The sequence below is a fragment of the Herpailurus yagouaroundi genome, unplaced genomic scaffold, assembly GCF_014898765.1.
Source record: "Herpailurus yagouaroundi ecotype Mexico unplaced genomic scaffold, PumYag 160, whole genome shotgun sequence".
Classification (NCBI taxonomy): Eukaryota; Metazoa; Chordata; class Mammalia; order Carnivora; family Felidae; genus Herpailurus; species Herpailurus yagouaroundi.
In genome coordinates, this window is record NW_024412401.1 from 8,247,726 (window position 1) to 8,264,032 (window position 16,307).

The 16,307-nt window shown below is 44.5% G+C and overlaps 1 protein-coding gene across 2 annotated transcripts in view; it reads right to left on the reverse strand.

Annotated features, from left to right (window-relative positions):
* Positions 1–12,475: 12,475 nt before the first annotated feature.
* Positions 12,476–16,307, reverse strand: part of MLLT3 (MLLT3 super elongation complex subunit) — a 292,829-nt gene continuing 288,997 nt past the window's right edge. For both annotated transcript variants that reach the window (XM_040481363.1, XM_040481364.1), the window contains exon 11: positions 12,476–15,182. In XM_040481363.1, the coding sequence (XP_040337297.1) occupies positions 15,051–15,182 (132 nt within the window). In that variant the 3' untranslated portion in view covers positions 12,476–15,050. The remainder of the gene's footprint in view (positions 15,183–16,307) is intronic.

The following is a 16,307-nucleotide window of genomic DNA, read 5'->3' on the forward strand; positions in this document are numbered from 1 at the left end:
AGCTGAGTTGAAATGTAAACAAACAGGCAGTCGAAAGAAGTCCGAGCTGACACCTGCTAACCTATCTGTCTTCTCTTCCTCCTCTCCCCTTGTGCGGGCCTCCTGGCTCTACCACGCTTCCCTTCCGGGCAGGACCTGACCCAAGGAACAAAACTCCTTCCCCTGCTTTCCTTAGGTCCTTCTGAGGGTCTGGAATATGAGGAAGGGCTTGCAGGTGCTCCACACTTGCAGGTCAAGAGACAATACTGCTCCCTTATCCAACTACCAAGTTCCGTCTCGGAGGAAGGCCAGCCCTCAAAGGAGGAGTCATCCAGCTGGCTTGTCCAGATTCTTCGTGTTGACGTGGAAACAGACGTAATCTGCCCTTAAGTGTAGTCTGAGCCCTCATGACTTGTTTCTCAGCAGTAGACCATAGAGCAAGTGATGGATATCGCTTCCGTGGCCGGGCATAAAGCACTGGACTTCCATTTGCTAGCAGACCCTCTCTTTGCTGGTTCTACCAAAGCAAACAGTCAGCGAGAGGAGCCCACGCAGCAAGATCGTGAGGGCGTCATCTGGCCCACAGCCAACAAGGAACCGAGGCCCTCGGTCCAACAGCCTGCGAGGACTTGAGTCCTACCATGACCGCTAAAGGAACTTGAAAGCACAGCACACTTGAGCTGATCCTCGAGATGATCGTGGCCCAGCCCACTGTCTTCAGTGCAGCCTTGTGAGAGATCCTGAGCCACAGGACCCAGCTAGGCCAGCTAGATCCCACAGTGAGATTAAACACACACACACACACACACACACACACACACAAACGTGGTGTTTTAACCTGCCCGATCTGGGGGTCCTTTTTCTACCCCCAGCGTAAGGTAACTAATCCAAGTATAACGAAAATCCTGTGAGGTACGGGCAGCAGAGGTTCATGCTACAAGTGTCCTGAGAGGACAGGACTCGGAGTTGGGCACTCAGGGTGTACCCTCTGCGGAGGGCATGAGTATGGGACCCTCCTGAACAATACAGAGCTCTCTGTGCTGTTCCCACTGTCGTCTGGCCTCTGCCTCCTTCTCCAGCATCTCCTCCTTCACCCCTACCTGTGCCCTATCTTTGAGTCATTCCCAGCTGTGTGTACTTTTTCCAAAACTGTTCCATGTCCGTGCCATTCCCTCTCCCTCGAATGCTTTCCTGTACGGACCCGGTTCCGCGCCTCCCGGGTGCTCTCTGGAACTCTGTGCAAACCCCGCTTCCTGTGTCTCCAGTGACCCTCTCCGAGCACACACAACCCCTGTCCAGCACCCCCGCTAGCTTCTAGGCTCTGTCCTCAGCTGCCTCTTCAACTCAGTACCTCAGAGGCAGTTCACAGTCTGATCATCACTACAGTCAACAACTGACGAAAGAATAACCACGGGATGGAGCTGCCGGGACCATAAACAATCATTTATTGGTTTTACTATATTTTATGCCATGCTATGGAAATAATAAGAGGCAGCTTACAACAAAAAGACCTGTATTCAAGGTCAGGGGCACATAAAATCAAAAGCGACGTAGCAAGACGAAAAAGCAAAGCCTCCAAACTGCCAGTATATTTGTCCCTTGGAGTGTGACATTTCACTCTGCCCTCAGACAAAACGAGAAAATTCCCAGAACTGTTAATTTGCCTATACCTTGCACTTGGTTCATGGTGAGAAATCCATTAAGGGAATGGCTTTCGTAAGATTTGTCACAATTCAGGTTCCCATCCTATGTATCAGTTCTCTTTACCAATTTTCAAATCAATTCAAAGAAAGGGGAAGAGGTTAAGAAATCAATATCTAATGTTAATGCATTACAAGAAATCTGCCTTCCTCCCTACCTACTACCCCTGGAAATTGACAGGCTGACCCAGAGTTAGATCAACTTAGGAATCACTCCAGGGAACGAAATCAACCACCTTCCTCATAAAGAAATGCTCCAGGAAGAAGGTAGCAATGATAGTTTGTTAGAGAAAATGTCTTTCTTACACGGTATAGCCCATCAGATGGAGATACTTGAGGACTTTTAAATACCTTTAAAGGGGTGCCAGGGTGGCTCGGTTAAGCATCTGACTTCGGCTCAGGTCATGATCTTACAGTTTGTGATCTTACAGCACAGAGCCTGGAGTTCTGTGTCTCCCTCTCTTTCTGCACCTCCCTTGCCTTCTCTCTCAAAAATGAATAAACACATGGGGTGCCAGGGTGGCTCAGTCGGTTAAGCATCTAACTTTGGCTCAGGTCGTGATCTCATAGTTGGTGAGTTCGAGCCCTGTGTTGGGCTCGGTGCTGACAGCTTGGAGCTTGGAGCCGGCTTCAGATTCTGTGTCTCCTCCTCTCTGTCCTCCCCGCCTCCCTGCTCATACTGTGTCTTTCTCTCTCTCAAAAATAGTCATTGAACAAAAAAATCTTCTCTTATGAATAAACATTAAAAAAATTAAAATACCTTTAAGTCCGTGGCACCTTAGCATGATGCCTTCCATTTTGAAGAGAGAGAAAATATTGACGATTTAGACAGAAATTTGGTCCATATAATCAGAAATTTGTTTCCATATAATAGGCTTATTGTTGTGAGGGATTTTTATGCAAGATCAGTAATGAGCCTTGGAGAAAAGGCTTTGAATCCTCTGAAAGTAGTACTTTCCGATTGGCTGGCTCAGTCAGAAGGGCATGAATCCTATGAAAGTAGAATGACTTTAAAAAAAAAAAAATTCCTTTCCTGCTCAGTCACCTCATTGGGAATCACCATCACTTTTGGTCCACAGAAGAGAAGATACCTGAGACCTAAGATGAAATCCTGCTCTGTTAGGTCATAGGTCAACCCCCTGCAATCAGACTGTGGACACTCCTTGCTGGGCAGAGGACTGAATTTTTACAAGTCCAAGTTGGTTGGGTACGAGGGACATGATCGATGGGTTGATGACTTGACTATATAATATGCTGAATATCACCTAGACAGAGGACATGGATGTCTCTCTATAAAAATTCTCGGACCTGAAAATCCGCACTGTAAACCACACAGAGGCTAACAAAGCTACTCTATGCTGCTAAAGGAGAGGCCTACGTAATTTCAAGGGAACAATATTTTGACCTTGGTTACTGAGCAAAGACAGGAAATCATGCATTCATTGAAAGGCAAAACGAAAACAAAAAGAATAAACAGTTATCTTGGTATGCTAGAACTGCTAACACATTTAATCGCATAAAAGAAACTTTAAAAATTTATACGCGGCGTGAGTTTGCGGAAGCAGAGCAGGCTAAATCTTTCAGCGGCAACGTCTTGCCTCCGTCAGGGAAATTTCGATTCGTGCATTCTTAAGTACTTCTGGGTTATTTTTATCCAGATGGATTTGCATCTGATTTGCCTCTCTTTGGAACACCCCTCCCGCTTTCTTACTGATAACTTCTCAGATGACCTAACAGGGAACTACACATCGCTTTCCCGGCAGCCATCAACACACAGAATGGCTCATCAGCCAGGGCCCAAAGTCTTCTATGCTCCCTGTGGATGCCCCATCCTTCATACATCACCAACCCCCCCCCCCCCCAGGAATGTTGGCCACAGGAGCAAATTGGCCAAATGTCAGGAATGAGGGTAGATGTGCGGGCTACGTAGCTCGGTGTAAGTTAAGGCACGGCTTGAAGTCGTTTGCCTCAGGATCCTAAACAGCTATGTAGTGTTTCCTATAACTCCTTCAGAAGAATCATCTGGAGCACATGGTGGACCTGAAGCATTTTAGACACAAGCCCCAGAATCTGGGTCAGGAAGCCTGAGATAGAGATGGAACCCAAGAATCTGTATTCGTAACAAGTCCCCAGTTAGCATCCCTGGGAAGCAGAATTATGATGTCGGAAGGTGCCAGAAGCTAGCCTCGTAGCCCCCAAGCTGGCCCCACATTAGGATCACGGGAGGAATTTTACTAACTGGGATTTGTGGCTCACCCGGCTGACTCGGCCGGTGGAACGTGTGACTCTTGATCTCGAGGTTGTGAGTTTGAGCCCCACCTCGGGTGTAGAGATTACTTAAAAAGAAAATCTTTAAAATTGAATCAAAATCTCTGGCACTGGGAACTGGGACTTTATTATTTTTTTTAATGTTTATTTATTTTTGGGAGAGCGTGCACAAGCAGGGGAGGGGCAGAGGAGGAGGGGAACGGAGGATCTGAAGTGGGCCCCACACCGACAGCAGCAAGCCCGATGCAGGGTTTGAACTCGCAAACGGTGAGATCATGACCGGGGCCGAAGTCGGGTGCTCAGCCGACTGAGCCGCCCAGGCGCCCCTGGGCCTTTTTTTGTACTCGCACCCTGGCTGCACCCGAGAATAATCTGAGGAGCATTAAACCCCAATATGCAAGGCCCTGTGAGGAAGAACTGAATCAGGACCTCTGGAAGACGAGCAGCTGGTCAAAGCTCCCTAGGGGATTCCGCTAAAGCCAGACCACGGCTCGGCATGTGGGAACCACTGAGTTACATGGCGCACGATGAAGCTTGAGGTCATTGGGTTTTCATCTTTATTCAACAAACCAGAGCAGCACGGGGCGACTATCTGCCGACTTTGTGACGGACACCCCAGACTGCTCCCCGTACGTTTGCTCTAAGTTGAACTGTTTAATCAGGGCTATCCTTGAAACAGCTCGTGAAACCCAGATCAGATTAAGTTTGCCATCAGCAATGGGAATAAGAAGGCCGAGAGCCCAGAAAGGCTGTGGAGTCGGGCTGCCAGTAAAAGATTTCCATGTAGCTTCAAAGACGTTCTAACCACACGATGACATCGTTGCTTGGGAGCGAAGTCTCTCTATCCCAGAAAAATGGAAAGGAAATTCTGTAGCCACAGCTGCTACGTTTTCACAAGCTCCTCAGGATCCTGGATGGCACATGGTTGGCACGTAGTAAATAGCTGTTGAATTGACTGACTGAATTTCCATCACCACAGCTAAAACCTTAAATAACCTTTCGCGACAGCTCGCTGTGGCGTTTCTTCCATTTCTGACAAAAACCACCACCGTCGTCATCACAATGGGATACCATGAACAATTCAAGCAAAATTGCTTGAATTTTTAACGTGGGGCAAATAGATCCTGAGATATTCAATTAGACTCTGCTCACATTTCCAGAATGATGGGGGTTTCATCACTGGCATCTCCCCATCCGTGGCAGGCACAAAAATGGCCTCCCAAAGGTAAGGACCTCCTAATCCCTAAAACCAGGGAATACATTACCCTAAATGACCAAGGGGCAGATAGGATCGTGGTTACCTAGGGATCTTGAGATGAGGGGACGGTACTGTGTGGTTCAAAGGTAAATACAAGATCCATAAAAGATGGAAGAAGGAGGCAAGAGGTCAGGGTCAGAGGGAGATTTTAGGAAGCTACACTGATGGCATTGAGGACAGAGAAAGGAACCGTGAGCCCGGGATTGCAGGCAGCTTCTAGCAACTAGAAAAAGCAAGGACATTGATTCTCCCCCAGAGCCTCTCAAGGGAATGCAGTCTTATTGACCCTCTGATTTCAGCCCAGTGAGACCCGTTTCAGACTCCTGACCTCCCGAACTCTAAGAAATTTGTGTTGTAAGCCACTCGTTTCTGGTAACTTGCCACAGTAGCAATAGGCATTGATACATTCCATAATATTTAAGGGAAAAGAATAGTGACCATAGTAGCATTGCAAGATAGCAAAGGGCTATGCTGGATACTGGACAAAGTGATCTGGCCAATAACACCCCACCAGAACTGTGGCACGCTCTTACAAGAGAACACTGGTGAAATAAGAGATTCAGAGACTGTTGCTGTAAATCAAATCATAGCATTATAACAATGGCCATTTCTACATAGTATACGTGCCTGACTTAAAAAAAAAAAAAAAAAAAAAGGTGTTCTTCTACATGGAAATTGAGCAGGATGGCTAACCAAGGTCACAAACCTGGGCTCACTCCAGATGAAACGGTCGACATTATCACGAGGATGGCCTCCCATCCAAACACCTCTCACCAAAAGGGTGAGCCACAGTCTGTAAAGATGACGATGATTATACTGTATAACTACCACCTGCAGAAGATGTGGTGAAGTCGTGTTTGGAAGGGCATGCTGTCACCCTGTCCTTGGATGACCCAGGACGCTCTTTCATGACATGGTTGTGTAGGATTCGTAAGCGTGTGGACATGTAAGGGGCTCGAACCTACGACTGCAGGTCCATCGACGTTACTGCTAGCAATGAACTCAGTGGGTAGAAAGGCGATCAATTGTTTTACGTGACCTGGATCTGAGGCCAGAAAGAGACCTGAAAACGGTGATCTCTTCCTGCTGGCTTTCTTTCCTTTCCATAGGCTGAAAATGGTTTTCAAGGTACCAGTCAGTTATGCAGCTGATTGTCCTACAAGAATGTGCACGTGACGATGGCCAATAACACGGCCAACGGCTGTGAGTGAGGGTAACACACATGTTCCAACGAGCTCTTGCGATAAAGACACTTGAGGCCAAACGGCAAACGGCACCAGACAATCCAATGTGTTGGTAACATTCTCCACGAAGAGAATAGAAGCTTCTCATCAGATTCCCACAGTAATAATAAATCAAGATCACGAGCACGTATCAAGCTCTTTACCACAGAGCAGGCACGGTGTGCTAAGTAGTCTACAAGCATCCCATCTTCATAAAAACCTTAAAACGGAGATACATTGTTCAGTCCCTCTCCCAGATGAGAAAACCAAGGGTCAGGAAGCGCCAATATACAGGGCTAGCAGTAGTGGATCTAGGATTCAAAGCCAAGCTTTTCTGACTCCAATGTCTATGATTTTTGTCATCATATTATACGTTACCTTTAGTAACAGACTGGGAGACATAATTTCGGAGAAAGAGGCAGAATGACCTCAATGTGGTAACCCACTTGTCAGGCAAGAGATTTGCTTTCCTCCATCCATTTATTCGTTCAGCATTTTTTGAGTGTTCGTTTTGAGAAGTTGTGCCCACTAGGATTGGAACCATGGAAATAGCAAAGGATATCGGGTAGCAGGACCCGGACACAGAGTGGAGGGCAGCCAAATTCCAGAACATGCTTCAACAGTGAGAGAACCCGACCACTGAGCAGCTCTAGCCGTGAGCCGTTCCCCAGGGAACAGCAGCAGCCAGAGGAACTCAGCAGGTGACGACGAAGGGGTAGCATCTTCAGGAAAGTGACTGTTTTCCTGTGCAGAAAAACACACCTCAATATGCAGCAGGCTCTGCGAACGAGATGAGGGGCCCGACACAATGAACGGCCCCTCCCTGTAAAGGACTGAGGGCTTCCACGGAGGCCGTGGTGGGGATGTGAAGTATGACCCAGGGACCACGTCGACTACCAAGGCTCCTCAGCAACACTGAAAATGCCCTTTACAGGCTGGAGCCTAAGGGACTGCCCCTACCTTGAGAGAGAGACTCTCCTGTGACCATAAACAGCCCAACCAAACACCGTTATCACGCACATGCTAAGTGAAGGACGTGTTTTCAGTCCGGCATGTTCCGAAGTGTGTTCTTTAAAATGTTTATTTTTAATTTGAGCGAGCGAGCAAGCAGGGGAGAGGAATAGAGGGAGAGAGAGAGAATCCCAAACAGGCCCACCATGGGGATCGATCCTATGACTGAGATCATGACATGAGCTGAAGTCAAGAGCTGGATGCTCAATTGAGCCACCAAGGTGCCCCGCCACCCCCCACCCCCCACCCCCCCCAAAGGGTTTTCTTAAAAATAGGGTGACCACATATCCTAGTTTGCCAAAGACAGCCTTGATTTACTTGTGTTGTCTTGGGATAATTATTAATGTCCCTTTTAATTCTCAAAAACGTTCCAGTTTGGACAGGAAGCTAAATGGTTACCTAACCCAGAAAACCCCTTCTGGAGATATTAATTAGCTGTGTTGACCTTCTCTGAACCCATAACATCCCAATCTATGTTGTAAGCCCTGAAGAATGAAACATAGTATACAAACTAGTTTGATCAAGGAGAGTAAAAGGAAAAGATCTGTGATCTTTTGTAACTACCGTTGTGTTATATACAACTGGAGAAATACTGGATTAAATAAGGCTAACCAAGTTTGGTCGTTGTTAGAACACATAGCTCACCAGAGATTTAATACGGTAGCCATTCATGAATTTCCAACAGGGCCCAACAGGGTCAGGCACTGGGCAGTTTTTCCAAACTTAAAACTTGTTTTCATGAAATGTCTTAAGCGGTCAATGTTTACAAAAGTCTCCCACATTTTTAAGAAATAGGAGTGCCTAGTATGTCCAGGAATTGTTCTAGGTCCTGAAGAGCCATCAGTGAACAAGAAAAGTCTTTATCCTCACTGGGCGTACATTCTAGTGGGGGTGGGGGCAGGGAGGCAGGCAATTGACCTGCAAACAAATTTGTAAGGTGGAAACCAATGTCCTATCACCCCAGTGATTGACAGTCAAAATAAAAACCACAGTATCTGCCAATTCTGAGGAGTATTTGTGAAGCAACTTGTCTTCAGACATGAGTGAGCAACGATTCATGTCTGTCAAAAGCCATCAACGGGTACCATGTTTTCTTTGTAGAAGCAAGTCTCCTTCAACAAGCCTCCCCATCCCACCTTGAACTGAGGGTACTTCTTTAATCATTCTCATGAACATAAATGTGCCTTTGGGGAGCCCATCTCCCATCGGCGTTTGGGGACTAGATTCATAATATGTACCTTTAATTTATATTCTTTTCTGTCCAAACTAGACTGAGGTGTTACTTAAAATAGCATCACTTTCAAAGGAGATGTTTATCATTGCCTAGTACCCAGGGGATAAATTAGAACAAACGGAGAGTTATTCCATTCCGTGCCATACATCCCACCCCCTAGGGCTAGGATGAGGGACAGGGGGTGTGCTTTAAAAAAAAAAAAAAAAAAAACGCACACACAAAAAAACTCCTACCCTTTGATTAATTCTGTGCAGAATAGAGACTCATATTTAAATGACTAAGCCAACTTAAAACTTTCCCTCCTGGAACAAAGCAAAAGGAAAGCCTCTTTATGTTGCGGGGGCTATAGATGCCACGGGCTGAGCCTGTCCTAAAGCTTCCCTCTGCTGCTCAACAACTAAGCCATCTTGCTGCATTTAGCACTTCTCAGCAGACCACCCACCCAGACGCGGATACACAAACCACATGTGTGAGGAACGCCGTTCGGCTAGGAAATCAGTATCACTATTTCAACCTTATTACTTGCACAGACGGCCCTTTTAGGGCGACGCATTTGTTTTATCTTTTCAATAGCTTTGATTATTTTCTTTTAATGGCCTGGATTTATCCTTTTCTCCCCTTTTGAAACTTCAGAACTCTGTGGCAGGGGCTGCATGTGGTCGAAGACATCATCACGAGGGGGAAATGAGCAAACAGCTTTGCCTTTGCTCCCCCACCTCTCCCCACTCCTTGGGGCCATCTATTCTGTGCAGATCGCCCAGTGCCCTGAGTGATTATAAAAGTGGACTCAGCAGCCTTCCCATTCAGGTGGTAGGCCATTTCTGTAGTTATTTAACAGTTACAGGGCCCAGTTATAATTGCTGAAATGTTTTCCAGTCGGTGCGACGCAGTTCTCTCCCTAGCCCTTGGGAACCATATTGGTTACCCTCATTTAATTAAGGGGAAATTAAGACCAAGAGGCTAAGCTGACAGCCCAGGGCAGGTTTAACAACCTCTGGAAAAGCCTGGAAATGCCGCTACAAAAGGGGACCGCGTAAACAGGAAGGTGTGGATACTATTACCTGACAGAGAAAGCCGCAGCACTGAAATGGGCTCAGGATTTTCTATTTGGGTGGTATCCGGGCAAGGAAAGCCATAAAATACCCTTTGTGACTCCACCAATCAGAATAAACACGCCCGTCAGTTTTAGACACCATGTCCCTGGATTACCAAGCAGGCAGGTCTGGGCGCCAGGCCTTGGCTGACCAGCCATCTCTCCCCAGGACCCCTTGCCTATCCAAGTGGGCATACGATTCTGAGAGACGGTGGAACAAGCGTATCGGGGCCAGCGGTGGCTCCGCACCCTTCCTGGGTGACAGCACTTGGAGACGACATCCGGAGTTGTCTTCATTCGGCGTGACCGAGCCGCTCATCTTGACTTCCTCCATGCTGGAGAAAAGGCAAGGCCGTTATTTTAAAATAAACACATGAGTATGCATGCCGAAACAAGGGAAGGGATTAGTTCGGTTCAAGCACGGTCATTACAAAGCTCAGCTGCCAGCCAAGCCCATCCGGGACTGGTGCTTCCACACCTAAAATCAGTTCCTAGCTGGTAACCTACAAGGCGGTCCGCTATAATCTCCTCAGTGGCTTGGCGGTCTGAAGATAAGGTGACGTTCTCAAATTTGATGTAAGTCTACTATTAACCGGAGCATTATATCCACTCCCTTGGTTATTTGCCAAGCTCAAAGCATTCTATTCTCTTTCTTGAAGTCGAGTTTCTCCTTCCCGTCTAATCAAGGTAGCATTTCTTGCTGCTAAGCTAAATGTAGAGCCTTTGTTGGGCTTTGTCTGGTGATAGCCCATTGTTTAATTTATGAACCAAACCTTCCAGAGAAACAGGGGGAAAGAGAGAAAAGGTCGCACACAAGTCAACTGTTTTATTCTAAGAATGTGCCCCACCATTTTTTTGCTTCAGAAATGACTTTTAGGAGACGAAAATGGTGCTGGACAGCGGGCGCTCAAAAATGAATGGGAGTTGGGCTGTGTGTGCCCTCAGCTGGTTCTGGTTTCTCCATTCATTCTTTTTGAGGAGCAACATCACTTCTTGAGGAAAGCTAAGGGCTCATTTTTCCCTGTATGTAAAGCAAAACCAAACTCTGGTCAAATGCCTCTTAACAGATCAGTAAGACTGTATCCTGTAAAGAAAATGGAGCCACGGAAGATTAGATACGAATTTAAGTAAAACACCTACTTCTGTCAATCTGTACTTCTATTTCAACACGGGTTTTAGAAATGGGAAATACATCTTACGAATGCCTTGTAGGTCACAGAATAGCTTCTACACACACATACACAGTGTATCTTTCAACGTCACTGCACATACTCCGTTAAAGAAGATACTGACAGATTTATAAAACGTATTGGCCTTGCACTGTTAATCTCAAGAATACATTTTTGCTTCATTTATTTTCGCACTGCACAGTAGCTCTGGCCACCATGAAGGATCTGTCAGCATTCCCATCAGAACTCGATTTGCACCTACCGCGGTACAAGTGCCAAAATACATATTTACAGTTTACAGACAGCGGTGGCTTTGTCTTCCTTTTAAATCGACCTCCTCAAGGCATCTTTACAAGGAACATCCAGGGGTGGCCGTGCCTACACGATCAAAAGCATCATACAAAACAAAAGGGGCCAAAGATGTAGACTCCCAGCCCAAGACGAAACTAAACCACGGGAAGCAACTCAACATTCACTGCGGCTGTAATGGTCTCGGCATCACATTCCTAATTTTACAGCAACAGTCTGGCGTAAGATCAGGACGTGTGTGTGCACGCGCGCGTGTGCAGCGCGTAGCGTTAGAACACAAAAGGCTAAAGGTGGAACGAAATGAGCGGACAGCAAACTAGTCTTGAGCCGATCACTCCCACAAGTAAGAGAAATGAACATAAGCCACCACGTCCACCACTGGGCACCCAATTCCATCCCCTAGGTAGAGTTAAAGCATTTAAGAATAAAGTCTCTTATAAACAGGTAGGTTACCTTGAACATCCTTGGAACGGTGGGGCTTCGAACGGTATGTGGGATATCACGTAGGCCTGAGCTGTCTTCCCGAAAGGTTAGCTGGGTGTGGAAAAGGGATCGGCAGAAACATTTTTGGTGGAAAAAAACCAATTTTATCGGCTCTTTCCACAAAAAGGGGACTTGTGATTCAGATCAGAGACACTGGCTTAGCAATTTAAAACTGTTTCGCACAGTCGCCTAGGTGTCTCTTGTAGAGTTTTTGTCTCCCGATCTTTTTATGCTTTTCCCCTACTTGGACGAGATATGCAAGCATATGTGGACACGCCTGTTTGTCTACATAAAGGGAGAGGGAGAAGTGGATTGCAGTGAAGCTGTTTATAACGGCAAACGTTTTCGTTGCTAACGTGACTGCTATATGCTAACTAGGACGGAAGCATAATCCTGCTGCAAAACCAGAGGCAAAAACTAATTTATTAGGGGTGGGGGTGGAGTTCTAGACACGCATCCCTCCCCCCGCACCCGGCTGCCCCCCCACCCCAAAGTACTAGAGGAAAATTTAAAGAAAGCTTCTCATACTCAGCCTGTCTCAAACCATATTCGCAATCACCCAGTTGATTTTCTTTGAAACCTATCTATCTAAGGAATTAAACCCTGCCATTTTTCCTTTGTGCTTAGAATACCAACGCCCCTGTTAGGATACGCATGTGCCAAATATATTTTTTGACAGGTTTCAATGGTGTTTATAAACATGGCAGAACTGAGAGGGTTACTTGAAGAGAAGTATAACTATTTGAAATTCATCAAAAGGGGATTTATTATTTCTGCATTTAAGGATTCGATGAGAGTAAGAATACAACTTGCAAAAAATCAACAATGTGACTCTCACTCTGGAAATTTTGTGGACAGCTCCTTTTGCTGTGTCCATGAGGAAGTTTTCTTGACTTTCGTTATTAAATTTACAAACTTACATTTTGACGAGAGTCTGAAGACATTTGCTTTATTGCCTAAATTTTAGGTCTAAAGTTTATCACTGTAGTAGCTTCTCTTCTTGTTGTCCTTGTTGTTTGGTCGCTTATGTTACCTAGTTTCCTGGTAAACAGCCAGAGGAACGAGAAAAATGGTCACGCCGCCAAATCATTTTTGCCATACAACTTAGTTACAAAAATAAAAATGGCCCGAACTACATATATACATTTCTAGTTACACTACACAGATATTTCAGTTAAACCACATCCATTTCTGGCTTAATTAGAGTATGTGGATTAGCAGTTAGAAACGTTTAAAGATTTCTAAATTTTGCAAACAATTCATATAAGCATCGCCCTCCCCCTTTCATCTGCAAAGTTAAAAACAGAACCAGACACAACTAAAACCACGCCTAAAACCACACAAATCAGTCACCTTATATCCAAAATGACTCCAGAAGTGTTTCTGGAGTTAAACACTGAGTAGGGGACACACAACAAATGCTTCAAGGGCGGTTCATGCCAACCATCGAGAATCATAACATTACGGGAAAAGTACACTTGTCCTTGGGGAGGACGCTTCAGAAGTAATTTACAAGGAGCATGGCTGTATTATAATTTTTTTAAAGGAAACAAATAGTGTCTTTGGATAGAAAGAAACAATGTAAAAAAAAAAATCCCCTTTTTAAAATGCAGAAATAACTTCATTATCAATCTGCATTTACATTACTGCCCAAAAGAATGGGTCTGGAAAGCCCATTTTCTGTACAGACACTAGTTAATCTCTGTATGAAAAGACAGCATCTGGCATTGGAATAAACAAGGGAGAGCCTAGAGACCGGTCTGTTCGCACACATAGAGGCTTTCTTAAGGCTGATCCAGTGAATGAACCTTTGGATCCAGAAGTATTTCTTCATTTCCCCTTCTTTTCGGTTGAGTTCCTAGCAAAAACTTGAAAGATGAGCTGTTCTCACTTTGCATATCTCCACTTATGGACAGGATGGAATAATGACACCAAAAGTACTTCGGGGTTGGTTTTTTTTTTTTTTCTTTTAAAAATAATTCGCTTTCTTTTGCATGCCACAGGACAGATTTCTAGTTTTAAAACAGGGTACATCAAGAACAAAAATATCCCCCCCCCTCCCCAGCCATCTTTATTTTCACCAATACAAGAAATCCTTCTGGAAACATAAGCAAGTGACTAAACAGGATCGAACCACTGAATCTACAAGTTAATACATCATCTGTTATGGCAGAATAACCAAGAATCTTCCCCCAAAGAAAGATTTTCATTTTCCAAATATAAAAGAGTCTAAGAGGATCATACAGGAACAAAAATCTCTTATTCCAGGTTTTATGGTAAAGATGGAGAACATACTGGCAGCCGAAGAAAGCTGAAACTCTAATAAATAGATCCAAATTAAGAATTTCTACATTTCTTTAGAAAACAGAACCAGAATTGCCTTTTTTTTTTTTAAACGATGATCCTGTGGAATGCTTTTACTTCCATATTTATCTAGTATTAGAACAGTAAAACAGACACAAGAATGTTGAAGACAGCTCAACAATGCTGGATGCAGGACGTTTACAGGTACACTTGGTTAAAAGTCCTACAGGTTTATTGACTAAGGCTAGACAACAATTCATATGATCCTATTTGGTGCATTTTCTACCATGGTCCAAGATCATTATATGGATACAGCCAAGGGCTGGGCCCCAACTCTCAGAAGAAAGACCACAAAGAAGAAAATCAGGGTGGCAATTTGGTCCCCCCAGTTGATCATTTGTGTCCTGGAACTGGAAAAACAAAAGGTGGCAAATGCGGACTGCAACGAGTAAAAGGACTTGGAAAAGTTGGTGGAGAGTGGCACGGTGTACAAGTAAGGTCACTGGGCTTGGGATGGCAAGGGCGCTGCATTGAAAGAGCATCCATGGGACCAAGTACAAGTACTTATAATGTCTTGTGGTGTCATTCCCTCAACGACTTTAGAATATCTGTATGCGATAATAAATAGATCAGTTATGTAATAAGGCAGTGTGTTGAATATGCATTCGTCCTGTGGAATGAACCGCCACAGAGAGAGATACATGATACCATACACATTCTTTAAGTTTTCTTGTGTTGTGTTTGATTTATTTTCAAGGCTATCCAGGCTAACTCTTCCCGGGGATTTCCTTGGAGAGAAGAGTGGTCCGCTGAGGCTGGTTTGCTTAACCTCTCCTTTATCAAGAGATGATGACTGGCTTTAAAGAAAAATAAAGCTGAAGGTTGTTTGATTTTTATTTTTTCCCTTTTGGTTGCATCATTCTGAGTGTTTTCATATAAACAAACAAAAAAAAAATCACAACCAAAAAAAAAAAACCAAAACAAAACAATAGTTTTTGATGCATCCAGTTGTTGTATCCTCAGGATGTTCCAGATGTTTCCAGGTAACTCTGTAGTTTACGGACTGTGGTTTTGTCCAGCGAGCAAAGGTCAAAATCAAATGTCGTGTTTGTGATATGAAAGTGTCCAGTTTCTTCTATAAGGTTCACGATCTAGGGGAATAAAGAAGAGAAATTTGGGGAAATAAGCAATGGACATCAAAAGCCAGAGACAGAGGGAGAGGGAGAGAGGGAGGGAGGGGATCAAATATAGAACCAAGAGACTGATATTCTCCTTTATGGCAAGAAGGTCCTATGCCACTGATGGCAAGGAACCCTCTCTTAGCCACTTTGGTAACAAGCCAAAGGAATGTTAACTCTTTGAAATTCTCAATGAGAACAGAATACCTGTTCTCATCATTCATATCCTTTAAACTGATTTCTGCTTTCAAGTCCTCAATAGACTATTTTACTGTATGGGTGGTTAGAGGGAGGTACAATTTCAAGACCCCTTTCAAAATTAGTTACAGACTCAATGGATAGTGACTAGAGTAAGGAGATTCCATCCTAGAAATAACAAAACTCCTTATGAAAAAAGTACACATACACGCATACACACACACAGAATAATGATCATTTCTCTTTCTATGTTATTGTTGAAAGCTTAGAAAGTACAAAAACCCACAAAGAAAAAAATAAAAGCCAACTACAATTCCACCCTCTGAAGACCATGGGGAGGAACTGGAAGGGGCTGGAACTGTTTTGTTGCTTGATTTGGGTGCCGGTCACAAAAGCCACATTCACTCCGTTAAAATTCCTCCAGCTATACACTTTGTTATACGTCAACAAAAGGAAGGAAAACCTATACTTATTAGAGTCGTGTTCCGTTTATTCTCTTGAATACTTGGGGGTAATAAGTATGATCTAGAAAATGAATTATCTAGAAAATGCATTATCTATAAAAAGAAAAGGAAAGCCTTTGTCTCCTCGTTTGGAATAGGCATACCTCGTTTCTTACTGTATTGGCTCTAACTTCCAGAAAGAGATGGCAGAAGGTACTGTTGCTGTCTTGCCTTGGCTTACAAGAGGGCGCTTCTAAGGTTTCAAGGTTAAGAATGATGTTGATTGCTGGTTTGGGAGAATCTTTCCTCGTGTTATGGGTCTCTCCATTCTTATTTTACCAGTAATTTTATCCAAAATGGACGCTGTGCTGGGGTTGCATGGAGTTTAGAGATGTATGTTGTAGGTAAACTGGGATGGAGGGGGGGTTAGTCTTAGCAAGCTTTGTGGGAGAGAGAA